At 48.4% G+C, this 27,053-nt stretch overlaps 1 protein-coding gene across 1 annotated transcript in view; it reads right to left on the reverse strand.

Annotated features, from left to right (window-relative positions):
• The window catches only part of TOM1L1 (target of myb1 like 1 membrane trafficking protein), a 73,755-nt gene that overhangs the window by 7,278 nt on the left and 39,424 nt on the right, over positions 1-27,053 (reverse strand). The window contains exons 6-10 of the mRNA XM_072112287.1: positions 14,753-14,818; positions 13,845-13,961; positions 11,474-11,607; positions 10,319-10,373; positions 10,052-10,208 (exon numbers count right to left, since the gene is read on the reverse strand). Of these exons, the coding sequence (XP_071968388.1) occupies positions 10,052-10,208; positions 10,319-10,373; positions 11,474-11,607; positions 13,845-13,961; positions 14,753-14,818 (529 nt within the window). The remainder of the gene's footprint in view (positions 1-10,051; positions 10,209-10,318; positions 10,374-11,473; positions 11,608-13,844; positions 13,962-14,752; positions 14,819-27,053) is intronic.

Genomic DNA, 27,053 nt, shown 5'->3' on the forward strand with positions numbered 1-27,053 from the left:
TGGATATATACCCAGGGTGCAGCGCTCCTCGTGGATATATACCCAGAGTGCAGCGCTCCTCGTGGATATATAGCCAGGGTGCAGCGCTCCTCGTGGATATATACCCAGGGTGCAGCTCTCCTCGTGGATATATACCCAGGGTGCAGCTCTCCTCGTGGATACATAGCCAGGGTGCAGCGCTCCTCGTGGATATATACCCAGGGTGCACCGCTCCTCGTGGATATATAGCCAGGGTGCAGCACTCCTCGTGGATATATAGCCAGGGTGCAGCGCTCCTTGTGGATATATAGCCAGGGTGCAGCGCTCCTCGTGGATATATACCCAGGGTGCAGCTCTCCTCGTGGATAAATACCCAGGGTGCAGCGCTCCTCGTGGATATATAGCCAGGGTGCAGCGCTCCTCGTGGATATATACCCAGGGTGCAGCGCTCCTCGTGGATATATAGCCAGGGTGCAGCGCTCCTCGTGGATATATACCCAGGGTGCAGCGCTCCTCGTGGATATATACCCACGGTGCAGCTCTCCTCGTGGATATATACCCAGGGTGCAGCTCTCCTCGTGGATACATAGCCAGGGTGCACCGCTCCTCGTGGATAAATACCCAGGGTGCAGCGCTCCTCGTGGATATATACCCAGAGTGCAGCGCTCCTCGTGGACATATAGCCAGGGTGCAGCGCTCCTTGTGGATATATAGCCAGGGTGCAGCGCTCCTCGTGGATATATACCCAGGGTGCAGCTCTCCTCGTGGATAAATACCCAGGGTGCAGCGCTCCTCGTGGATATATACCCAGGGTGCAGCGCTCCTCGTGGATATATACCCAGGGTGCAGCTCTCCTCGTGGATATATACCCAGGGTGCAGCTCTCCTCGTGGATACATAGCCAGGGTGCAGCGCTCCTCGTGGATATATACCCAGGGTGCACCGCTCCTCGTGGATAAATACCCAGGGTGCAGCTCTCCTCGTGGATATATACCCAGAGTGCAGCACTCCTCGTGGATATATAGCCAGGGTGCAGCGCTCCTTGTGGATATATAGCCAGGGTGCAGCGCTCCTCGTGGATATATACCCAGGGTGCAGCTCTCCTCGTGGATAAATACCCAGGGTGCAGCGCTCCTCGTGGATATATAGCCAGGGTGCAGCGCTCCTCGTGGATATATACCCAGGGTGCAGCGCTCCTCGTGGATATATAGCCAGGGTGCAGCGCTCCTCGTGGATATATACCCAGGGTGCAGCGCTCCTCGTGGATATATACCCACGGTGCAGCTCTCCTCGTGGATATATACCCAGGGTGCAGCTCTCCTCGTGGATACATAGCCAGGGTGCAGCGCTCCTCGTGGATATATACCCAGGGTGCACCGCTCCTCGTGGATAAATACCCAGGGTGCAGCGCTCCTCGTGGATATATACCCAGAGTGCAGCGCTCCTCGTGGACATATAGCCAGGGTGCAGCGCTCCTTGTGGATATATAGCCAGGGTGCAGCGCTCCTCGTGGATATATACCCAGGGTGCAGCTCTCCTCGTGGATAAATACCCAGGGTGCAGCGCTCCTCGTGGATATATACCCAGGGTGCAGCGCTCCTCGTGGATATATACCCAGGGTGCAGCTCTCCTCGTGGATATATACCCAGGGTGCAGCGCTCCTCGTGGATATATACCCAGGGTGCAGCACTCCTCGTGGATATATAGCCAGGGTGCAGCGCTCCTTGTGGATATATAGCCAGGGTGCAGCGCTCCTCGTGGATATATACCCAGAGTGCAGCACTCCTCGTGGATATATAGCCAGGGTGCAGCGCTCCTTGTGGATATATAGCCAGGGTGCAGCGCTCCTCGTGGATATATACCCAGGGTGCAGCTCTCCTCGTGGATAAATACCCAGGGTGCAGCGCTCCTCGTGGATATATAGCCAGGGTGCAGCGCTCCTCGTGGATATATACCCAGGGTGCAGCTCTCCTCGTGGATATATACCCAGGGTGCAGCGCTCCTCGTGGATATATACCCAGGGTGCAGCTCTCCTCGTGGATATATACCCAGGGTGCAGCGCTCCTCGTGGATATATACCCATGGTGCACCGCTCCTCGTGGATATATAGCCAGGGTGCAGCGCTCCTCGTGGATATATAGCCAGGGTGCACCGCTCCTCGTGGATATATACCCAGGGTGCAGCGCTCCTCGTGGATATATACCCAGAGTGCAGCGCTCCTCGTGGATATATAGCCAGGGTGCAGCGCTCCTCGTGGATATATACCCAGGGTGCAGCTCTCCTCGTGGATATATACCCAGGGTGCAGCTCCCCTCGTGGATATATACCCAGGGTGCAGCGCTCCTCGTGGATATATACCCAGGGTGCAGCTCTCCTCGTGGATATATACCCAGGGTGCAGCTCTCCTCGTGGATACATAGCCAGGGTGCAGCGCTCCTCGTGGATATATACCCAGGGTGCACCGCTCCTCGTGGATAAATACCCAGGGTGCAGCGCTCCTCGTGGATATATACCCAGAGTGCAGCGCTCCTCGTGGATATATACCCAGGGTGCACCGCTCCTCGTGGATAAATACCCAGGGTGCAGCGCTCCTCGTGGATATATAGCCAGGGTGCAGCGCTCCTCGTGGATATATACCCAGGGTGCAGCTCTCCTCGTGGATATATACCCAGGGTGCAGCTCTCCTCGTGGATACATAGCCAGGGTGCAGCGCTCCTCGTGGATATATACCCAGGGTGCAGCACTCCTCGTGGATATATAGCCAGGGTGCAGCGCTCCTTGTGGATATATAGCCAGGGTGCAGCGCTCCTCGTGGATATATACCCAGGGTGCAGCTCTCCTCGTGGATAAATACCCAGGGTGCAGCGCTCCTCGTGGATATATAGCCAGGGTGCAGCGCTCCTCGTGGATATATACCCAGGGTGCAGCGCTCCTCGTGGATATATAGCCAGGGTGCAGCGCTCCTCGTGGATATATACCCAGGGTGCAGCGCTCCTCGTGGATATATACCCACGGTGCAGCTCTCCTCGTGGATATATACCCAGGGTGCAGCTCTCCTCGTGGATACATAGCCAGGGTGCAGCGCTCCTCGTGGATATATACCCAGGGTGCACCGCTCCTCGTGGATAAATACCCAGGGTGCAGCGCTCCTCGTGGATATATACCCAGAGTGCAGCGCTCCTCGTGGACATATAGCCAGGGTGCAGCGCTCCTTGTGGATATATAGCCAGGGTGCAGCGCTCCTCGTGGATATATACCCAGGGTGCAGCTCTCCTCGTGGATAAATACCCAGGGTGCAGCGCTCCTCGTGGATATATAGCCAGGGTGCAGCGCTCCTCGTGGATATATACCCAGGGTGCAGCGCTCCTCGTGGATATATACCCAGGGTGCAGCGCTCCTCGTGGATATATACCCAGGGTGCAGCTCTCCTCGTGGATATATACCCAGGGTGCAGCGCTCCTCGTGGATATATACCCATGGTGCACCGCTCCTCGTGGATATATAGCCAGGGTGCAGCGCTCCTCGTGGATATATAGCCAGGGTGCACCGCTCCTCGTGGATATATACCCAGGGTGCAGCGCTCCTCGTGGATATATACCCAGAGTGCAGCGCTCCTCGTGGATATATAGCCAGGGTGCAGCGCTCCTCGTGGATATATACCCAGGGTGCAGCTCTCCTCGTGGATATATACCCAGGGTGCAGCTCCCCTCGTGGATATATACCCAGGGTGCAGCTCTCCTCGTGGATATATACCCAGGGTGCAGCTCTCCTCGTGGATACATAGCCAGGGTGCAGCGCTCCTCGTGGATATATACCCAGGGTGCACCGCTCCTCGTGGATAAATACCCAGGGTGCAGCGCTCCTCGTGGATATATACCCAGAGTGCAGCGCTCCTCGTGGATATATAGCCAGGGTGCAGCTCTCCTCGTGGATATATACCCAGGGTGCAGCTCTCCTCGTGGATACATAGCCAGGGTGCAGCGCTCCTCGTGGATATATACCCAGGGTGCACCGCTCCTCGTGGATAAATACCCAGGGTGCAGCGCTCCTCGTGGATATATACCCAGAGTGCAGCGCTCCTCGTGGATATATAGCCAGGGTGCAGCGCTCCTTGTGGATATATAGCCAGGGTGCAGCGCTCCTCGTGGATATATACCCAGGGTGCAGCTCTCCTCGTGGATAAATACCCAGGGTGCAGCGCTCCTCGTGGATAAATACCCAGGGTGCAGCGCTCCTCGTGGATATATAGCCAGGGTGCAGCGCTCCTCGTGGATATATACCCAGAGTGCAGCGCTCCTCGTGGATATATAGCCAGGGTGCAGCGCTCCTTGTGGATATATAGCCAGGGTGCAGCGCTCCTCGTGGATATATACCCAGGGTGCAGCTCTACTCGTGGATATATACCCAGGGTGCAGCGCTCCTCGTGGATATATACCCATGGTGCACCGCTCCTCGTGGATATATAGCCAGGGTGCAGCGCTCCTCGTGGATATATAGCCAGGGTGCAGCGCTCCTTGTGGATATATAGCCAGGGTGCAGCGCTCCTCGTGGATATATACCCAGGGTGCAGCTCTCCTCGTGGATAAATACCCAGGGTGCAGCGCTCCTCGTGGATATATAGCCAGGGTGCAGCGCTCCTCGTGGATATATACCCAGGGTGCAGCTCTCCTTGTGGATATATACCCAGGGTGCAGCGCTCCTCGTGGATATATAGCCAGGGTGCAGTGCTCCTCGTGGATATATACCCAGGGTGCAGTGCTCCTCGTGGATATATAGCCAGGGTGCACCGCTCTTCCTGGATATATACCCAGGGTGCACCGCTCCTCATGGATATATAATCAGGGTGCACCGCTCCTCATGGATATATACCCAGGGTACACCGCTCCTCATGGATATATACCCAGGGTGCACCGCTCCTCATGGATAAATACCCAGGGTGCACCGCTCCTCGTGGATATATACCCAGGGTGCACCGCTCCTCATAGATAGATACCCAGGGTGCACCGCTCCTCATGGATATATACCAAGGGTGCACCGCTCCTCGTGGATATATACCCAGGGTGCACCGCTCTTCGTGGATAAATACCCAGGGTGCACCGCTCTTCATGGATATATACCCAGGGTGCACCGCTCCTCATGGATATATACCCAGGGTGCACCGCTCCTCATGGATATATACCCAGGGTGCACCGCTCCTCATGGATATATAATCAGGGTGCACCGCTCCTCATGGATATATAATCAGGGTGCACCGCTCCTCATGGATATATACCCCGGGTGCACCTCTCCTCATGGATATACACCCAGGGTGCACCGCTCCTCATGGATATATACCCAGGGTGCACCGCTCCTCATGGATATATACTCAGAGCCCACCAGAGCGCTCATTTGCATATAAATTGAAAATTCATGTGACAGATTTCTTTCAAGGCCTTGCTTACGCTGCAGGTCACCTACAAGGGCACGTGTTTGGTCTCATAGCCACAAGCCGGTAAATCGGTCCATAGAATCGTGTGCTGGTTCTGACTGATATATACGCCAGACGGAGAGCCCTTGCCAGTCCATGTAGAGTATTGGCATGCTACAGCAGCGGGCACAAAATAAAGGGCCTTGTATCGATTACTTGTTCTCTCGCTGGACTTTGTGTACCTGATGGATGGGAGCAGCGAGGCGGACATTGTGTTAGATAACACGACACGGCCAGGCGGGAGAGGGGTGCGTGCATTTACATTGAGGTCATTGCGCCCGAGTCCTCACTCGGATGGATCAATAGCAATGTGCACGGCAGGTGGAAAACCACTCACACAGCAATGACCACACAGAGATTATAGGGCTCTCATAGAGCTCTTCTGCTAAACGCTCATTCAGAAAGGATATGTGAAGGGAGGGGGAGCAGAAAAAGTTTTTTCTAGTGTCCCCTAGATTTTAAAGGAAAATGTGACTGTGGTATCTTCTTATACGTGTTATCCATGGTGGCGTTCCTTCTAAAATCAACTTTTAAAATAATGCTAATGAGTTAGAAGTAGTTTTGGGGTTATTACCACATCAGCTTCAAAGGTTGCTACACTGTGAAGGAGCATTTCACCCTCCCCTGTGTGAGATTACAGCAGACAGACTGAGAGGAAAGTGGTGAGGGAGGAGGAGGAGCCAAGTAGCAGTTATGGTAACACCCCCCCCCCCACAACCCTTCTGGCCCCCAGTGTTTCTGTTGCGTTCTGCACACAATATGCTCATTCAGCACTTTACACCAAGGTGGGAGGTCCTACAGCCTGGCACTGCCCACTTGACAGTATAGAGCCTCATCGGCACGTTGAGTGGTGAAACTAACTACACTGATGGTAAATGTTGAGGGCAAGAGAAAAAATTACAACGGCACCAGAAATAAGGGGAGTGCCACCTACTAAGGGGAGCGCCACCTACTGATGGAAGCAGGGTTGGAGTTGGTGAAGCTTGTGAAGGGTGCAATTCAACCGATTGACTTTAGGATGAAACCAATCCCTTGAGCTTTTCACCCGATTTCTCAGAAAATCTCACAATTTACTAGTAAAGCAATTGTATGTTTCCACAACTATTGTGGCCAGTGTCCTAGGCAGGGTGGGCTCCAGGATTCATTAGGCCCCTGGGCGACAGACCCTCAGTGGGCCCTTTTGCAGTGAACTCACATAGAAAATCCAAAAACTAAAACAGTCTCCTGTTCCCTAAAATATTCCATAGTTTATCATCCCAAACAGCCCCCTCAAACCCTATAGATACAATAGATACAGTCCTCCATGACCCCCACGGATTCCTTATGTTAAGCCTTATGTGGGCCCCCCGGGAGCTCTGGGCCCCGGCACTTGCCCAAGTATGCCCAGTGTTGGCGCCTGCCCTGACAGGTTGCGTCTGGTATTACAGCTCAGCCTCATTCATTTCACTGGAGTGGAGCTGCAATACCAGATACAACCTATGGATAAATGTGGCGCTATGTATGGAAGTAAGCAGTATTCATGTTTTACAGCACGGAACGGTTGTTGCCCAGGTTTATCATCTAGTAGGAGCCCGGCGTCCTTGTTACATTAAACACAATGTGCAGTATGACAGCTCTTTGTATGGCACATCCTCTACAATGTGACAAGGACGAGCGTTCACACTCCGCAATGTGACAAGTATCTGATGTTTAAATACGCTTGTAGCTACGTGAGCGCTTACTCAGCATGTAGGCACCGGCTCCCCGGGCATTTAGTAATCCGGGCCGTAGCTGTGCCCTAAGGGGCCCAATTACCTGGCCTGCCGGAGAGGACACGTACTACGCTTATTGATTCGCTATAGGAGGAGGATGGGAATGTCATTCTTAAAGATCCCAGGAGCCGCTCGTAAGAACCTTATATGAACCGAGTCCTGGCATCACACAACAGCGGATCTGTCATCCTGGCACAGCGGATCTGTCATCCTGGCACATCTGAGAGGGTAGACGACTACTCAGCGAGAAAAGATTCTAATCATTATACACTTCCCTAATTTACTTCCTATAACAAACCCTCGAGGCTTCCAGTCCGTCATTAGCCGCTTCACTGATTGCTTTTTACTGATCTCTTGTGCCTTTAATTTTTAGTTATAACAGAAAAACTTCATGTTCTTGGGTGTTTTTTTAAGTAGTTTAATAGAAATATTTTCTTTATCTCCAAGTTGGACAAGGACAAGGGGCGCAGGGATTTAGAAACAAACAAAATAACAATAATATTTTAGAAATTTTTTTTTTTTTTCAGTAATTTATTACAGTCCATTTTTTTGTGTTGGTTCCTTGATGTAGAATATATTTATAAGCGAAAGGGAATTAGAGAAATATTTGATTTCTTAGTTTTTTGTTTTGCTAGGGGTAGAGAGACCAGTAGAGATGAGCCGAGCTGAACTTATTGGGGGTCATTTACTAAGGGCCCGATTCGCGTTTTCCCGACGTGTTACCCGAATATTTCCGATTTGCGCCGATTGTACCTGAATTGCCCCGGGATTGTGGCGCACGCGATCGGATTGTGGCGCATCGGCGCCGGCTTGCGCGCGACGGAAATCGGGGGGCGTGGCCGAACGAAAACCCGACGTATTCGGAAAAACCGCCGCATTTAAAAACCGAAAAAGTGTCGCTTGGGAAGCGCTTACCTTCACCTGGTCCGAGGTGGTGCATTCCGGCGCGTTGAGATTATTTTCAGCGCAGCAGCGACACCTGGTGGACGGCGGAGGAACTACCTTCATAGATCCCGGCCGGACCCGAATGCAGAGCAGAGAACGCGCCGCTGGATCGCGAATGGGCCGGGTAAGTAAATCTGCCCCATTGTTTGGGTTCGTGGATGGGGTGCACCCATGACCACCCAGACATGTTTACGGATTGGCTGACGAAGGTCCAGTCTGGCATATTAAGGCCAATAGCAACTTGCCATGGCTTTTATTAGCCAGTGGTGTTTCCTTGGCCAATCACAGCCATGGCTACTAGCTAGGGGGCGCTGTTCGTCAGCTAATCCGGCAATGTGTCCAGGTCACACAGGGTGCATCTAAACCCGAAAGTTCGGGTTTGCTCATGTCTTATGACTAGTGCAAAATAATTTAAGAGAAAAATGATACATTTTTTAACTTATTTTTATGAGAATAATATTCTTTTATTTTGTTATGGTGGCAATTTTTCCATTAAAAAATTAGGTACAAAATTTGAGTCCTTTATTGTAGTTTAATGTATTTACAGCTAAGAGTAAATGTGAGATGGAGATGGATGGTATAGGTGGTGTTTTGTTGTATAATAGTTGATGTTGTCTTTTTTTTTATTAGTTGGGATGTCAAGCATATTTATATTATATCATATTTTATGGTTTTTCTTAATATTTGTTTTTAAGTGAACAGAAAGTAAAAAGTTATTATTTTTTTCTACTTTGAATCAACTTTTCATTCTACAAATGTTTGGTCCATGAAAAAGGGGACCTCAAATACTACTACTAATAATAATTGATAACAATACTAATTAAAAATACTGCCTGAATGTTCATCAAGTGATTCAGCAGTCCTGCTACTTACTTTTGGACTGTGTGCAGGCTCTCCGTGATTCTTTATTTACATTTGTGAGCTCTGCTGAATTGGAGGAGCTGTAGCAGGAGATGATGACTTATAGATATTATGACTTATATACTAATAGTCTGACCTGACCTACAGGGGTTGTGTAGGATCAATATTTTTTATTAGTGGCCTTAGTTGGTGTTAAATACAGAACTGATACTTACCTCTGTCCTCTCCTCTGATCCAGTGCAGTTTAACAATAGCTCGCGTCAGCCATGGTATGTGCCTGTAACAGGCTATAGTGACTGTGTACTGTCATTATGTCACCACCGAACCTCTGTATACCGCACTGGAGTTGAGGGGAAGTTATTAAGTATTAGTTATTTAGTTATTTTACACCAACCAAGTCCACTAAAAAATATATTTATTTAGGACAGCCCCTCTAAGCACTTAATGAAGAACTGCAGCACCTTTCAAATCTAACTCCATAACAGAACATTTGCATCAGGATGCCACCAGAAAAACGGACCGAAATGGGTCGGGTTTCATAACCTTTAGGAATTGTGGTGATCTTTTGGTGACCGCTGGTCTGCACCACCTGAAGTGTAAACTGACATGGGGTAAGGTCAAGGATAATTTTCCTGCTTTATCTTAGGATGGATACTGAATAACCCTTTGTAACTACATCCCATGTAGACCCGGCCAGGGGGGGAACTAAGACATGCAGGGCCCCATGGTAGACTTCTGAATGGGGCCCCCACCCCCTCAGAAAATCTACATATTTGTATACTCACACATTTATACACTTATGCTCTCACAATTACGCACTAATTTATACACTTCTGTCCCAGTAGCTGTGTACTGTGAAAAATGCGCTTTGTCATGCGTACATTATACTGTACAATATGTATATAATGGTGCACATCATCCATTCTTTAGAGTGTTATTTCGGATATCGGGGCCCCCTGACACTATGGGCCCCATAGCAGCTGCTATGGCTACTACCCCTGTAGTTACGCCCCTGGACCCAGCCTACCTGGATGCCTGGGATTCCTTACCAATTGGAGCTTTGTGTGGATTTCCATTCAGCACAGCAGGAGGGGTAACAGCAGCAGTAGCTTCTGGAGGGAACCCATTAGTCTGGTTCTGAATTCTGGATGTTGGGTCAATTTCGATGAGTTCACTTAAAGGTGCTGAAGGTTGATTGACTCCAATCTGAATTGAAGGTAACATATCAGATTTTTCTTCCAGAGCTTTGTGATACCTTAACAAAAACTAACATCCCAATAAGAAAGGTTATTGATCCCCCTCTGATGGACTCTTACCGCTCCATTTTCCTGTCTGTTATTCGGGAGATGGTTACTTCTGCTGCGTAAGAACCTAAAATCAATTTTAAAAAGTTTTAGGGTTAAAATACAGATGGACATGGATGTAAAATGGCTAAACTATGGTGGCACGTTATTTCCTAGGAGAACAGAGATTCGGTCATCTACATGCTGGATCCTACGTGTACCCGTTGGACTACCCAGTGACCAGACACTTATCCTGTTGGTAGGATGGGGGTCCTTTATCTCCAAGCTAAAGTGCTGGGGCCAACAATATTCACTAAAACGTAGAGGTAGAAACCGCGTCCGGCGGCTATGGACTCCAATGTTCCTCTCTCTTTGGTCAAGTTCTGTTGGTCCCTGTTCATTGCTCTCTGTGGAAAGAGCCTAAGCAATGCTATACCCTTTTAAGGGAACCTGTCACCAAATAGTACCCCAATAAACTACCAGTCCCCCCAGGTAGGGTATGAAATGTCCTTTCTTGAATTCCCTCTTTTATTTGAGATTTCATCTGTTTACCTTTAAAAAATCTCCTAAAAGTCACATTAAAATGAGCAGAGAAGAGTCATGTTTGCCTGAAATGAGTCTCTTTTATAGGCTGCAGGGGGTGTCTCTTCAGATACATAGCTGGGAATGAGTGAAATAAAAAATCCAATTCCCACTTATATATTTAACTGCCTGTATTCTGATTCAACACTGCGGTGGGGACTCAGACTAAGGGACTGTGCAGCAGTTCAATGCAGAGAGAAAAGAGCACAGCAGTGTGAGGAGACACCCACATAGACTGTAAGCTCTTGCGAGCAGGGCCTTCACTCCTGTTGTTAATTGTATATGTCCCCTCTGATTTGTGAAGTGCTATGGAATATGATGGCTCTATATACATACTGATTATTATTATCAGTGTTATAACAATCATGGGATACCTGCATTTTTTGGTATTACAGTTCTGTTGCTACTTACAATATGCGCCATATTGTACGATTATCGATCTACGGATTCTCACGTAGAGTCCTGGTTGATCCCTATCACTAAGTAGACCTATGGTTGTGGATATTGGGGTCTTACAATACCCGGGATAGAGGGTCTGGGATATGGCGGTGATGACAATATTTCTCCGTTATAAGAAGGGACATCATATAAATGGTAATGTGTTACCTTGTGTGTCTCAGGAATATATTATTCAGGTCGTCATTGACTTGCACCAGCTCAATGATCACGTCCTCGTTTTGTACGATTTCCAGGAGCTGTAAGATCCTGCCTTGCATTTCGCGACACACTTTCTCCAGCTCCTGTCAGATATCAATGGAGTTCAGCCATTAATGAGTGACAGCGCCAGCGACACAGAGATTGCTTTCTTAAGGGGACGGCGTGGGCTAGCAGGTAAGTAGTGTATGGGATGACAATGAAGTCAGTGCTGACAATGCAGGGAGTGCGGTGTAATGTGAATTCCTCTCCTGCATCTCATTTGTAGAGCCTGGAGGCACAGAAGTGCGAGCGCCCAGAGACGCTGACAAAGCAGCGCCGCTACCATTGATCTATACTCTCCGAGAGCGGAGAGGAGGTAACACCGGGCCAGGAACCGGCGGATTATAACAATGCGCTGCCCACATTGTTAGCCAGGAGAGATAAGAAATGTGTCTGCAACCTCCAAAGAGAGGAGAATGAGGAAGGGAAAATATACAACATAGAAAGCAGATGGAAGGCAGTGACTAGACTGCTCCAAATGTGATGGATGGAGGGAAGGGAAGAGATGTGCCAGAAAAGAGAGGATTTAAGGAGAGTCAGGTTGTCATTCACAGTGTGGGCAAATGCAAACTTTAGTAGCCAATTAAATGGAAACTTTCTCCATGAGAGTGAAAATCTATCTACAGGCAGCATGTTATAGAGCAGGAGCGGCTGAGCACATTATACATAGGGGCAGATTTACTTACCCGGTCCATTCGCGATCCAGTGGCGGGTCTTCCGGCGATTCACTAAGGTAGTGCGCACGATGTCCACCAGGTGTCGCTGCTGCGCTGAAGTCCGTCGAGGTTCACTGGAGTTCACCAAGCTATTCTGGGTGCAGGTAAGTGCGTGTCAAGCAACACTTTTTTTTAAAAATACGGCAGTTTTTCCGATTCCGACGGCCACACCCCCTGATTTCTGTCGCATGCATGCCGGCGCCGATGCGCCACAATCCGATCGCGTGCGGCAAAAACCCGGGGCAATTCAGGGAAAATCGGCGCAAAACGGTAATATTCGGGAAACCCGACGGAAAAACGTGATTTGGTCCTTAGTAAATGACCCCCAGTGTGTCCTATTTGCAGGCAGCATGTTATAGAGCAGGAGGAACTGAGCACATTATACATAGTGTCCTAGCTGCAGGCAGCATGTTATAGAGCAGGAGGAGCTGAGTAGATTGTACATAGTGTCCTATTTGCAGGCAGCATGTTATAGAGCAGGAGGAACTGAGCACATTATACATAGTGTCCTAGCTGCAGGCAAAATGTTATAGAGCAGGAGGAGCTGAGCAGATTGTACATAGTGTCTTATCTGCAGGCAGCATGTTATAGAGCAAGAGGAGCTGAGCAGATTATACACAATGTCCTATCAGCAGGCAGCATGTTATAGAGCAGGAGAATCTGAGCAGATTGTACATAGTGTCCTATCTACAGGCAGCATGGTATAGAGCAGGAGGAGCTGAGCAGATTGTACACAGTGTCCTTTCTGCAGGAAGAATAACATATAGCAGGAGGAGCTGAGGAGATTGTACATAGTGTCCTATCAGCAGGCAGCATATTATAGAGCAGGAGGAGCTGAGCAGATTGTACACAGTGTCCTTTCTGCAGGAAGAATAACATATAGCAGGAGGAGCTGAGCAGATTGTACATAGTGTCCTTTCTGCAGGCAGCATGTTATAGAGCAGGAGGAGCTGAGCAGATTGTACATAGTGTCCTTTCTGCAGGCAGCATGTTATAGAGCAGGGGGAGCTGAGCAGATTGTACATAGTGTCCTATCTACAGGCAGCATGAAATAGAACAGGAGGTGCTGAACATATGATGCATAGTATATCTGAGGCAGAATATTATAGGGTTAAACCAATGTTTTTCCCCCATTATTTGGGAATCAACTCAGTATAGTTTCTCTGTGTATTATTGGTGTGACCAGGACTCCTGGTGCAGTCAATCACTCTTTCGACACCATCCAGCACTGCCCTTTTCCCATAGAAAGAGGAACTGTGTGCACCGGCAGATTCTGCCCCGCCCCTGCTGCACAGATGAGCTCATTAGCATAAAGATAGACACTGAATCATCTGAAATTTGCCAGGTTCTGGGAACTAGAAAAGGATTGTCTCCTCCTTTTCTCTCCTACACAATGTGGTTTTTCTAGAGGGATGATTTGGGAGCTTGTAGACAAAGTCTATTGTATTTTTGGTAGATTATAAAAGATAAATTGGGGGCATTTGGTTGAAAACCATGAGACATAACCTGACTGTACACAGACCCCGGGCTCTGCAGCCAGCCTTTAACCATACACAAGAACATACCTGGAGGAGCTCCATGTCTTGCTCTAGCTCCGCCCCCGAGGAGTTCTCAAGCATTATCTCCGACATGACATTTATATTCATTCTCACCATATCCAGCTCACTGTACAGTTTACCGATCTAGAGGACAAAAGACGCTTCAATATAGTATAGAGCTCCTAAAATCACATTACCTGGCACTGATCAACTCACTATTCACGTTATAGGTATATGGGCCAAGCTCACAAGGAGGATTCTGCATACAAAATCTAACAAGATTTAAAGGGATGCAGTTGCAGATTTTTCCCTCTCTCATTTGAGGGCCTACTTTCCAGTGGAAGAAGATCACTTCCTTTCCAAAGGACTTAAACTATTAGTGTTAGACCTACCGTATATACTCGAGTATAAGCCGACCCAAGTATAAGCCGAGGCCCCTAATTTTACCACAAAAACCTGGGAAAACCTATTGACTCGAGTATAAGCCGAGGGTGGGAAATGCATTGGTCATAGCCTCCCCAGTATATAGCCTGCCGGACCCTGCCCCATAGTATATAGCCTGCCCCCTGCCCCAGTGTATATAGCCAGCAGTGGGGGAAGCCAGAAAGGTGAGTTTTGATATATATTTTTTACATGAGTATAAGCCGAGTTTGGGGTTTCAGCACATTTTTTTGTGCTGAAAAACTAGGCTTATATTCGAGTATATATGGTAATTCATAGCAAAGTGGAAATATACTTCTCAACATTAAAACCTATGTATAGTTTTGAAGGCCCCATGCGCCTCTAGGGCAAATCCTAACAAATCCTTGGAAATGTCGATTCCACATCAAATTTTTACCCGCTTAAATCATACATGATACCTAAATAGAAATATCATTTAATGTAGGAATCCGAGTTTTTAAGGTTTATACACCGGATACTCAGTTACACATTACCTGTTCAGGGGAAAGTTGCTGCGTGGACATCTGTGTAGGACAGTCAGATAAATTTGGCTTTTCAACCTACAGTAAAAAACAATATGATTAGAAGCTGCTAAAAGAAATTTTCTATAGATTCAGAAATGTGCCACCAAAACAGCTTTGACCCATTCATGACCAAGGTGTCCTGTGATATGGGGCACTGTGGCATTATGTCCTACAGGTTATGAGCTCTGGCCTCCATGGATTGGCACAGCTTATATCTCCATCATCAGACTAAGGGCTGGGTAGTCTTGAGATAGAGATAGATTTTTCAGTAAGTCATGGAAAAGAATAAGCACTGCCGAAATAAAGAGCTGCACTTTGTAATATTTAGGAAGATGGTAAAAGTCAAGATTTTGCAGTAGAACATTGCCCGGGAGCATCACAATGGGGCAGATTTACTTACCCGGTCCATTCGCGATCCAGCGGCGTGTTCTCTGCGGCGAATTCGGGTCCGTCCGGGATTCACTAAGGCAGTTCCTCCGACGTCCACCAGGTGTCGCTGCTGCGCTGAAGTTCCCCCGAGGTCCGCCGGAATGCACTGAAGTTCACCGGCCTATTCCTGGTGAAGGTAAGCACGAGTCCCGCGACACGCATTTTTTAAATTCGGTGGTTTTTCCGAATCCGTCGTGTTTTCGTTCAGCCACAACCCCCCGATTTCCGCCGCGTGCATGCCAGCGCCGATGCGCCACAATCCGATCGCGTGCGCCAAAATCCCGGGGCAATACAGGGAAAATCGTCGCAAATCGGAAATATTCGGGTAACACTTTGGGAAAACGCGAATTGGGCCCTTAGTAAATGACCCCCATTGTCTCTGCTTGTTGGATCTCTTCTCAAAGTCCTAGAGTCATCTCCTCCCCAGGTAACCAAGTACTTTGCTGTCTATACGTGATTAATTAGACTGGTCCACCTTTTATCATTACATGAAGGCCCGGTTGTCATGTACACATCTCCATTGCAAGTGTATTTTGTGGTGGTCCATACCTATTGGAGGTGGTGGTGAACAGGGTTGAGCAAAGGCTCTCTGACCAGCGTGTGGCTGCACAGTCCCATACACAGTATTTCCAGTATAATTTGCTACTAAAGCTGTGGAAGTGGACCAGATGGACTAGTCTATGATCCCTACACACATCCATGAGTCTCGGATTCCCATGGCCATGCCACTGGCCTTGCATAACTTTTGCGTGTTACTAAATACAATGGGGCAGATTTATCAAGTGTCTGAAAGTCAGAATATTTCTAGTTTCCCAAGGCAACCAATCACAGCTTAGCTTTCATTTTACCAGTACTCATGAATATTTTAAAGCGGAGTTGTGATTGGTTGCCATGGGCAACTAAAAATATTCTGATTTTCAGACACTTGATAAATCTGCCCCAATATAATGGGAAAACACCACACTGCCATTTTGGAAATACCAATCAAAATGTGTCCCTTGTCTATGTCACTGAGGGTCTTACACTTCTTCCATTCACTTGAAGTTGGAATTCCAAACACCGCCCATGGTCAGAAGAGACACTGTGGGGGCATTTATCAATTTGGGTGCAGGGAGGCGCTTGAAGTCTGCAATTTTCCAGTATGATATAAGCTTGTGGCACAAGGGATTAATGATTTGGCGCACAAACTAAAGATGATGAAATGTCTTAATGACTAGACTGGCTTTTAGCTGCTCTATTTGTGCGCCCAAAATTGTGCGACAAAACCAGTCGGAAATATAGAAGTGATTTTGGACCCAAAATCAGAACAACTCGTAAGTATCGGAAAAACCACCAAAATTGTGGCACCGACACTTCATAAATTAGACGCAAGAGGCATAGCAATGGAAGGAAAATAAATTTACGCCTGACCCTGAGCCCAATTGACTACGTTTGGCAGGTTAGGAGTCGCAGCAAGTTTATTTCCATTGCACCAAGTACTGCTCCAACAAAGGAGCACAAGAAGCTGCCGAACAACCAGGTTTCAGAACTCCTTAATACCGAGAGCCATCGATTTCTACAGTAAATGGACTCAAGGAGCAGCCAAACCAACTCTGTAACCCCCACTTGCCCCTCCAACGAAAGTCACCCTCCCAAGCCATATTGTACCCCTATTTCCTGTGTTACATCTGTGTTCCTGACTATGTCTATAATTTCTCTCTTGTGTACTGTAAATGCTGGAACCAGGTACATCACAAATTCCTCAGGGATCAATAAAGCTTTATTGTATTGTAGTCTATGGTAGCAGGCTAAGGGTGACCTTACATGGTTTACATAGTCTACGGCAGCAGACTAAGGGTGACCTTACATGGTTCACATAGTCTACGGCAGTAGGCTTAGGGTGACCTTACATGGTTTACATAGTCTACGGTAGCAGGCTAAGGGTGACCTTACATGGTTTACATAGTCTACGGCAGCAGGCTAAGGGTGACCTTACATGGTCTACGGCAGCAGGCTAAGGGTGACCTTACATGGTTTACATAGTCTATGGTAGCAGGCTAAGGGTGACCTTACATGGTTTACATAGTCTACGGCAGCAGGCTAAGGGTGACCTTACATGGTTTACATAGTCTACGGCAGCAGGCTAAGGGTGACCTTACATGGTTTACATAGTCTACGGCAGCAGGCTAAGGGTGACCTTACATGGTTTACATAGTCTACGGTAGCAGGCTAAGGGTGACCTTACATGGTTTACATAGTCTACGGTAGCAGGCTAAGGGTGACCTTACATGGTTTACATAGTCTACGGCAGCAGGCTAAGGGTGACCTTACATGGTTTACATAGTCTACGGTAGCAGGCTAAGGGTGACCTTACATGGTTTACATAGTCTACGGTAGCAGGCTAAGGGTGACCTTACATGGTTTACATAGTCTACGGCAGCAGGCTAAGGGTGACCTTACATGGTTTACATAGTCTATGGTAGCAGGCTAAGGGTGACCTTACATGGTTTACATAGTCTACGGTAGCAGGCTAAGGGTGACCTTACATGGCTTACATAGTCTATGGCAGCAGACTAAGGGTGACCTTACATGGTTTACATAGTCTACGGTAGCAGGCTAAGGGTGACCTTACATGGCTTACATAGTCTATGGCAGCAGACTAAGGGTGACCTTACATGGTCTACGTCAGCAGACTAAGGGTGACCTTACATGGTTTACATAGTCTACGGCAGCAGGCTTAGAGTGACCTTACATGGTTTACATAGACTACGGCAGCAGGCTAAGGGTGACCTTACATGGTTTACATAGTCTACGGCAGCAGGCTAAGGGTGACCTTACATGGTTTACATAGTCTACGGCAGTAGGCTAAGGGTGACCTTACATGGTCTACGGCAGCAGACTAAGGGTGACCTTACATGGTTTACATAGTCTACGGTAGCAGGCTAAGGGTGACCTTACATGGTTTACATAGTCTACGGCAGCAGACTAAGGGTGACCTTAGATGGTTTACATAGTCTACGGCAGCAGACTAAGGGTGACCTTACATGGTCTACGGCAGCAGACTAAGGGTGACCTTACATGGTTTACATAGTCTACGGCAGCAGACTAAGGGTGACCTTACATGGTTTACATAGTCTACGGCAGCAGGCTAAGGGTCACCTTACATAGTCTACGGCAGCAGGCTAAGGGTGACCTTACATGGTTTACATAGTCTACGAAAGCAGGCTAAGGGTGACCTTACATGGTTTACATAGTCTACGGCAGCAGGCTAAGGGTGACCTTACATGGTCTACGGTAGCAGACTAAGGGTGACTTTACATGGTTTACATGGTCTACGGCAGCAGGTTAAGGGTGACCTTACATGGTTTGCATGGTCTACGGCAGCAGGCTAAGGGTGACCTTACATGGTTTACATGGTCTACGGCAGCAGGCTAAGGGTGACCTTACATGGTTTACATAGACTACGGCAGCAGGCTAAGGGTGACCTTACATGGTTTACATGGTCTACAGCAGCAGGCTAAGGGTGACCTTACATGGTTTACATGGTCTACGGCAGCAGGCTAAGGGTGACCTTAAATGGTTTACATAGTCTATGGCAGCAGACTAAGGGTGACCTTACATGGTTTACATAGTCTACGGCAGCAGGCTAAGGGTGACCTTACATGGTTTACATGGTCTACGGCAGCAGAGTAAGGGTGACCTTACATGGTTTACATAGTCTACGGTAGCAGGCTAAGGGTGACCTTACATGTTTTACATAGTCTACGGCAGCAGACTAAGGGTGACCTTACATGGTTTACATGGTCTACGGCAGCAGACTAAGGGTGACCTTACATGGTTTACATAGTCTACGGCAGCAGACTAAGGGTGACCTTACATGGTTTACATGGTCTACGACAGCAGAGTAAGGATGACCTTACATAGTTTGGCTTGGCCATTGGTGTCAAGTGCTAGTTCTGTCCATATATTGTGCGTCCACTTATCAGTGAATGGGCAGATGGTACTGATATGGCTCTGACAGTCAATAACAGCCTCCTGTAGTACCGATCCTGCTCATTAGTAACTTGCCCTCCTCTTGTCTGAACAGAAGGAACATGTGTAACATTATGTATCTAAGACGCCGTTGGAGCTTCCTTGGCTTTGTCTCTGAGGCTGTGTAATAAAATTATGATGCTATGCATGATAGCAGCCACAGCGCTCATAAATATGTTCCTGCAGACTCAGCTGCTTGTGGCTATTAAACAAGCCATGAACGCGGCTCCTCAATCTATAAGACGAATACAATTATTTACATAGGACGAGTCCAGGGGCAGCGCTGAGAGGGATCGGCCGGCACCGACTCTTCTTTAACCTTTAGCATATGATATTGTCAAGTAGAAGAAACTCTGATAACTTTGTAATGGAAATCCACATAAAAAGTAGTTCCAGCGAGGTACCGGCAAGCATAAAAACCCAAAATGTGTTAGTCCAAAAACAAATGTCTAAAATAGGATAAACACGGATCTGTGTTTTTCCAATATTCAATAAGTCAACTAAAGAAATGATTATGAGTAACTTAATCATGTGACAAGTTTTTCCATTGGGAAAATCGATGATCACTTTCCCGTTAAAGAAACTTGATCCAATATGGCGGCTTTCATGATGGCAGCTATGTTTCAGCTACAGCCTTAAAAATAGACCCCCTCGCCCATTACGTGCTCAGATATGTCATTTATTGATATAAAAGGAGGTCCTTGTTGGAAGTAGTTGACTCACTAGAAGAATCTTCGCACCCAAGAACCACGTGGTAATACCACAGCAATTAGTGGTAGGACATGTACAGTCTTGTTGTCTGGTAGTTGGCTTTGCAGCATAGAGATGGTGCCATCTGGCAGAAGTGATAGCGCCCTAAGGCTATAGTGTCTAATCCAGTGTATATTTCCATGGCAGGAGTCCAAGGTTTGTGAATGAGCTAAAAACTGCATACGGATTAATCCCATCATCACTCAATAGGGCAAAGCCACTGTTCCATGCAGAATGTGAAGAAGTAACTTGCATTCTAAATTTTTCAATGGATCATTGATGTGTGAACTACATGTACAATGACCACATATCGACCACTTTATAACTTAATATGTTAATGTATTTTTATTCTCTTTAAAGTGAATCTGTCATCAGGAAAGTCATTGTAACATGGTGATAGGTCCCAATAGCCTCTGGAATGTTGATTTAAAAAGTTCCTTTGTCGTGCATCTGAATAATCCCACCACTGTTTCTTGTTTCTTTAACATTACCTGCTCCCTGCCAGCAGTGTGTGGTGAGTCCCAGAGGGAGGGGATGTTTGGGCAGTTCAAACAAGAACGGCCTGTATTGGTGAGCTACATAAACAAGGGGAGAGAGAGCAGGGGAGAGGCTGAGGGGCGATAAGTGAGGAGGAGGGATAGAGGAGAAGATGACTTGTGCCATTTGCATGCCCCCTGTCACCCAGGACTCACCACACACAGATGCAAGGAAACCAGGTAATGTAAAATGAACAATTAAAGGGGTTGTTCGAGGGTATAAAAAAACACTCGGGTGGCCGAGATGGGTCGGGTTAAAAAAAATAAACATGAACTTACCTCCTGACACCCTCCTGCCGTCCAGCTCTTTGATCTCTCCAGTCTGCGCCCCTTGTAAACAAACAGGGGCACTGCGCTCAGCTTCTGGCCGGCCGATGTGGCGGGCCACCACAGCCGACTGAAAACTGAATGCAGTGTGGCTTCCGTGCTCCTGTCTGTTGACAGGATGACAGACTAGAGAGATGGCAGCACTGGACTCTGGGAGGTAAGTATCGTACATGTTTATTTTTTTTCAAACAGCCCCATCCCGGCCACCCAAGGGGTTTTTATACCCTCGGACAACCCCTTTAAAGAGCAATAGAATTATTCAGATGCACCACAAAGGCATTTTAGAAATCAGCATGACGGAGGCTATTGGAACCCGTCATCATGTAAAAGTTATCTTCCTGATGACAGGTTCCATCAATTCCTCCTCAAGTGCCTTTGCAGTCCTGAAATCTACTTTTTCTATAATTCCCAGAGCTCGCATCCTTTATCGGGTTTCTTTCCTTGGTGCTTCTGGGTAGTTGGAGTTTGGATATCACCCTTTAGTCGTCCCAGATTCCCCTGTGATTGGGCGCTCCGGCAAACTGATACCTGATGTCGGCAAAATGTGACCAAAGATCTGTCCTACTCCATATCAGTCCTTGATGTTAGAGCTGGACCATGCTGAGGGTAGTGACTGCTAGGGACCTAATAAATGACCTCACAATGTTGTCCTACTCCATGCATAATAAATTCCAACTATTGCGGATAGACTTACCAGATTCCAAAAGCCCTATAGCCCATATTATACTTACGATGTCTTATACTCCGAAACCTCCGCTAGCGGAGGCTGCGCGTGCGCACTGCATGTCATCCTCTCATCTGCAGAGCGCAGGCGCCTACTCCGCACCAGCCCTATCTTATCCCAAAGCAATCATAGACAAAACACGATCTGATGCCGATCTCACTATTATCTCTCCAGCATCGCAGGTTTATATGACAATCTGATACCTGACAACTGGCCCTCATTTCAGCCCCAGCGTTAAAAGGTCAGATAATGATTATCCCTACAATTCCCTTTGCCCCATAGTTACTGGATACCTATTCCTCTGTATAACATTACACCCTACTTTCTCTTTTAGTGTTTATAAAACAGTATTCCTCCCCAAAAAAAGAGTTCCATATATGATTTCTGACACACAGAAAGGTCAGTACTAGAGATGAGCGAGCACTAAAATGCTCGGGTACTCGTTATTCGAGACAAACTTTTCCCGATGCTCGAGTGCTCGTCTCGAATAACGAGCCCCATTGAAGTCAATGGGAGACTTGAGCATTTTTTAAGGGGACCAAGGCTCTGCACAGGGAAGCTTGGCCAAACACCTGGGAACCTCAGAAAAGGATGGAAACACCACGGAAATGGACAGGAAACAGCAGGGGCAGCATGCATGGATGCCTCTGAGGCTGCTTAATCGCACCATTATGCCAAAATTATGGGCAACAGCATGGCCATGACAGAGTGACAGAATGAAGCTAGATAGCATCTAAAACATGCAATAATTGACCCTGACACTATAGGGGACGGCATGCAGAGGCAGCGGCAGCAGTGGCAGGCTAGAGAGTCTCATGGCGACATACCCTAAATGGACTCAGGTTTCACCAAAGGAGGTGAAATGATTTCCTATGTGAACAAAAGGTTGACGGTATATTTAGTCGATAATACAGCATGGTGGCGACATAGTGACCAAGTTCCATAATGTATCTGGTGAAACACCCGAAAAATGAGCCTGACACAGCTCTTTTGATAAGGGGACGACATGTGGAGGCAGCCATGGAGACGACTTCCATGATTAAGAGCGACAGTATGGGGCATTCATATTGCGCTGCTATGATTGCAACTTCAGGTCTCCAGCATGGCGGCGACAGATGGGCCGAGTTCCACTATGTATCTGGTGAAACACCTGAAAATTCTGCCTGACACAGCTCGTTTGATAAGGGGACCATGTATGGAGGCAGTGAACTAGTAGTAGATTAAATGTGCTGCAGTTAAAACTACGTTAGTTGGATCTTGAGATGGAACTGGCGCTCCGCAGCCAGGCGAGCTTTCGCCAATCCAAGCCCCTGTCTCTAGGCTACTCCCCAAACAGCACTTCTAAGAACCTTTTGTATAAGATCAAGTGTAGTAGCGCTCTTATAAGTTTGGGATATGGCGGGTGAGGGGAATGTAAACAGGTGCGCAAGAAGCGCTGAAATAATATCGCTAAATGATAAAAGTTTGCCAGTATATTTTGTGGATTACACAACAGGGTGGCGACAAAGTTAACAAGTTTGATGTGGAAGCCATGAAAACAACCCAAAATTCTGCCTGACACAGCTCGTTTGATAAGGGAACCATGTATGGAGGCAGTGAACTAGTAGTAGATTAAAGGTGCTGCAGTTAAAACTATGTTAGTTGGATCTTGAGATGGAGCTGGCGCTCCGCTGCCAGGCAAGCTTTCGCCAATCCAAGCCCCTGTCTCTAGGCTACTCCCCAAACAGCACTTCTAAGAACCTTTTGTATAAGATCAAGTGTAGTAGCGTTCTTATAAGTTTAGGATATGGCGGGTGAGGGGAATGTAAACAGATGCGCAAGAAGCGCTGAAATAATATCGGTAAATGATAAAAGTTTGCCAGTATATTTTGTGGATTACACAGCAGGGTGGCGACAAAGTTAACAAGTTTGATGTGGAAGCCATGAAAACAACCCAAAATTCTGCCTGACATAGTTCGTTTGATAAGGAGACCATGTATGGAGGCAGCTATATGGACTACTTTTGGAGGCAGCTATGGCGATGACGTGTGGAGGTAGCAATGGAGACAACGTGTGGAGGCTGCTATGGAGACAATTTAATTTGGATAGTGCCTGTATGTGGCAGTCCAAAAAAGTTTTCAAACCAGAGGAGCAGGTAGGTGGTCCTCCAGAAAAATTAAATAAATTGAGTGCCTGTATGTGGCAGTCCAAAAAAGTTTTCAAACCAGAGGAACAGGTAGGTGGTCCTCCAGAAAAATTCAATAAATTGAGTGCCTGTATGTGGCAGTCCAAAAAAGTTTTCAAACCAGAGGAGCAGGTAGGTGGTCCTCCAGAAAAATTAAATAGATTGAGTGCCTGTATGTGGCACTCCCAAAAATTGCTTAAAACAGAGGACCGGGTAGGTGTCCCTCCAGAAAAATTAAATACATAGAGTACTATAGCTAGAGCCAGAGCCAAAAAATAGCCAGTTTCCTATGCTTTAGTGTACAAAGGGGAGGAGAAGGAGGACAATGAGGAGGAGGAGGAGTGCATACATTATTCAGGTTGAGCTTCTTTCACCTGGTGGAGAATGAAAATCCGGAGAAATCCAGGCTTTATTCATCTTGATAAGCGTCAGCCTGTCAGCGCTGTCAGTCGACAGGCGTGTACACTTATCGGTGATGATGCCACCAGCTGCACTGAAAACCCGCTCGGACAACACGCTAGCGGCAGGGCAGGCAAGAACCTCCAAGGCGTACAGCGCCAGTTCGTGCCACATGTCCAGCTTTGAAACCCAGTAGTTGTAGGGAGCTGTGTGATCATTTAGGACGATGGTATGGTCAGCTACATACTCCCTCACCATCTTTCTGTAAAGATCAGCCCTACTCTGCCGAGACTGGGGACAGGTGACAGTGTCTTGCTGGGGTGACATAAAGCTGGCAAAAGCCTTGTAAAGCGTACCCCTGCCAGTGCTGGAAAAGCTGCCTGCTCGCCTACTCTCCCTCGCTACTTGTCCCGCAGAACTACGCACTCTGCCGCTAGCGCTGTCAGAAGGGAAATAGTGTTTCAGCTTGTGCACCAGGGCCTGCTGGTATTCATGCATTCTCACACTCCTTTCCTCTCCATGGATGATAGTGGAAAGATTTTGCTTGTACGGTGGGTCCAGGAGAGTGAATACCCAGTAATCGGTGCTGGAATAAATTCTTTGAACGCGAGGGTCACGGGATAGGCAGCCTAGCATGAAATCTGCCATATGCGCCAGAGTCCCAATGCGCAAGAATTCACTCCCCTCACTGGCCTGACTGTCCATTTCCTCCTCCTCCAACTCCTCCAACTCCTCTTCTTCTGCCCATACACGCTGAACAGTGAAGGACTGAACAATGGTCCCCTCTTCTGTCTCGCCAACATTCTCCTCCTTTTCCTCCTCATCCTCCTCCACCTCCTCCGATATGGGCTGAGAGACAGACCTAAGGGTGCTTTGGCTATCAACAAGGGAATCTTCTTCCCCTGTCTCTTGTGACGAGCGCAAAGCTTCCGACTTCATGCTGACCAGAGAGTTTTTCAACAGGCCAAGCAGCGGGATGGTGGGGCTGATGATGGCGGCATCGCCACTGACCATCTGTGTTGACTCCTCAAAGTTACTCAGCACCTGACACATATCAGACATCCACGTCCACTCCTCATTGTAGACTTGAGGAAGCTGACTGACCTGACTACCAGTTCTGGTGGAAGTTGACATCTGGCATTCTACAATCGCTCTGCGCTGCGGGTAAACGCTGGATAACATGGTTAATGTTGAATTCCACCTCGTGGGCACGTCGCACAACAGTCGGTGAGCGGGCAGTAGGAGGCAGCGCTGCGCTGCCCTGAGAGTGGCAGCATCTGTGCTGGACTTCCTGAAATGCGCACAGATGCGGCGCACCTTCGTGAGCAAATCAGACAGATTGGGGTATGTCTTGAGGAAACGCTGAAGTATGAGATTTAACACATAGGCCAGGCACGGCACATGTGTCAGTCTGCCGAGTTGCAGAGCCGCCACCAGGTTACGGCCGTTGTCACACACAACCATGCCTGGCTTCAGGTTAAGCGGTGCCAGCCACAGATCAGTCTGCGCCGTGATGCTGTAATAGCTCTTGGGCGGTGTGCCTTTTATCGCCTAAGCAGTTTGAGCACCGCCTGCTGTCGCTTAGCGACGGCACTGCTGCTGTGCCTAGAGCTACCGACTGATGGCGCCATGCCCACGGATGGTAATTCGGAGGAGGAGGTGGAGGAGGAGTGGGAGGAGGAGGAGGCATAGTAGGCCTTTGAGACCTGGACCGAGGTAGGCCCCGCAATCCTCGGCGTCGGCAGTATATGAGCAGCCCCAGGGTCAGACTCGGTCCCAGCCTCCACCAAGTTAACCCAATGTGCCGTCAGCGATATATAGTGGCCCTGCCCAGCAGCACTCGTCCACGTGTCCGTGGTCAGGTGGACCTTGTCAGAAACGGCATTGGTCAGGGCACGGATGATGTTCTCTGACACATGCTTGTGCAGGGCTGGGACGGCACATCGGGAAAAGTAGTGGCGGCTGGGGACCGAATACCGAGGGGCGGCCGCCGCCATGAGGTTTCGAAAGGCCTCGGTCTCTACCAGCCTATAGGGCAGCATCTCCAGGCTAAGCAACTTGGAGATGTGGACGTTGAGGGCTTGGGCGTGTGGGTGGGTTGCGCTATACTTCCTTTTGCGCTCCAGCGTCTGGGGTATGGAGAGCTGAACGCTGGTGGATGCTGTGGAGGATCGTGCAGGCGAAGATGGGGTTTTCGCACGGGAGGTGTTTGGGCCGTGGTCCTGGGCAGGGGGCTGACTAGCAGATGACACAGGGGAAGGAGCAGTGGTGTGCCCGGCCGGAGGTGAACGTGCTTGGTGCCATTGAGTGGGGTGTTTAGCATTCATATGTCTGCGCATACTGGTGGTAGTTAAGATAGTAGGGGTGGAACCCCTGCTGATCCTGGTTTGGCAAATGTTGCACACCACAGTCCGTCGGTCATCCGGTGTTTCCTTAAAGAACCTCCAGACTTCTGAAAATCTAGCCCTCGCCACGGGAGCTTGACTACGGGCAACATTTGGCGCTGATGCACCAGCTCTGGCCCTGCCTCTCTGTCTGGCCCCACCACTGCCTCTTCCAACCTGTTCTGCTATAGGACTCGCCTCCGTCTCAGAAGCACTGTGTTCACCCGGCCTATCAACCCAGCTTGGGTCTGTCACCTCATCATCCTCCGATCCCTCAGTCTGCTCCCCCCTCGGACTTCCTGCCCTGACAACAACTCCACCACTGTCTGACAACCGTGTCTCCTCATCGTCCGACACCTCTTTACACACTTCTTCCACTACGTCAATAATGTCATCATCACCCACAGACTGCGACCAATGGAAAACTTGGGCATCGGAAAATTGCTCAGCAGCAACCTGAGAAGTGGTTTGTGACTGTGGGAAGGGTCCAGAAAACAGTTCCTCAGAGAATGCCGGTTCAAATGCCAAATTTTGCTGGGAGGGGGCA

This window comes from Engystomops pustulosus, chromosome 6 (genome assembly GCF_040894005.1).
Source record: "Engystomops pustulosus chromosome 6, aEngPut4.maternal, whole genome shotgun sequence".
NCBI lineage: Eukaryota > Metazoa > Chordata > Amphibia > Anura > Leptodactylidae > Engystomops > Engystomops pustulosus.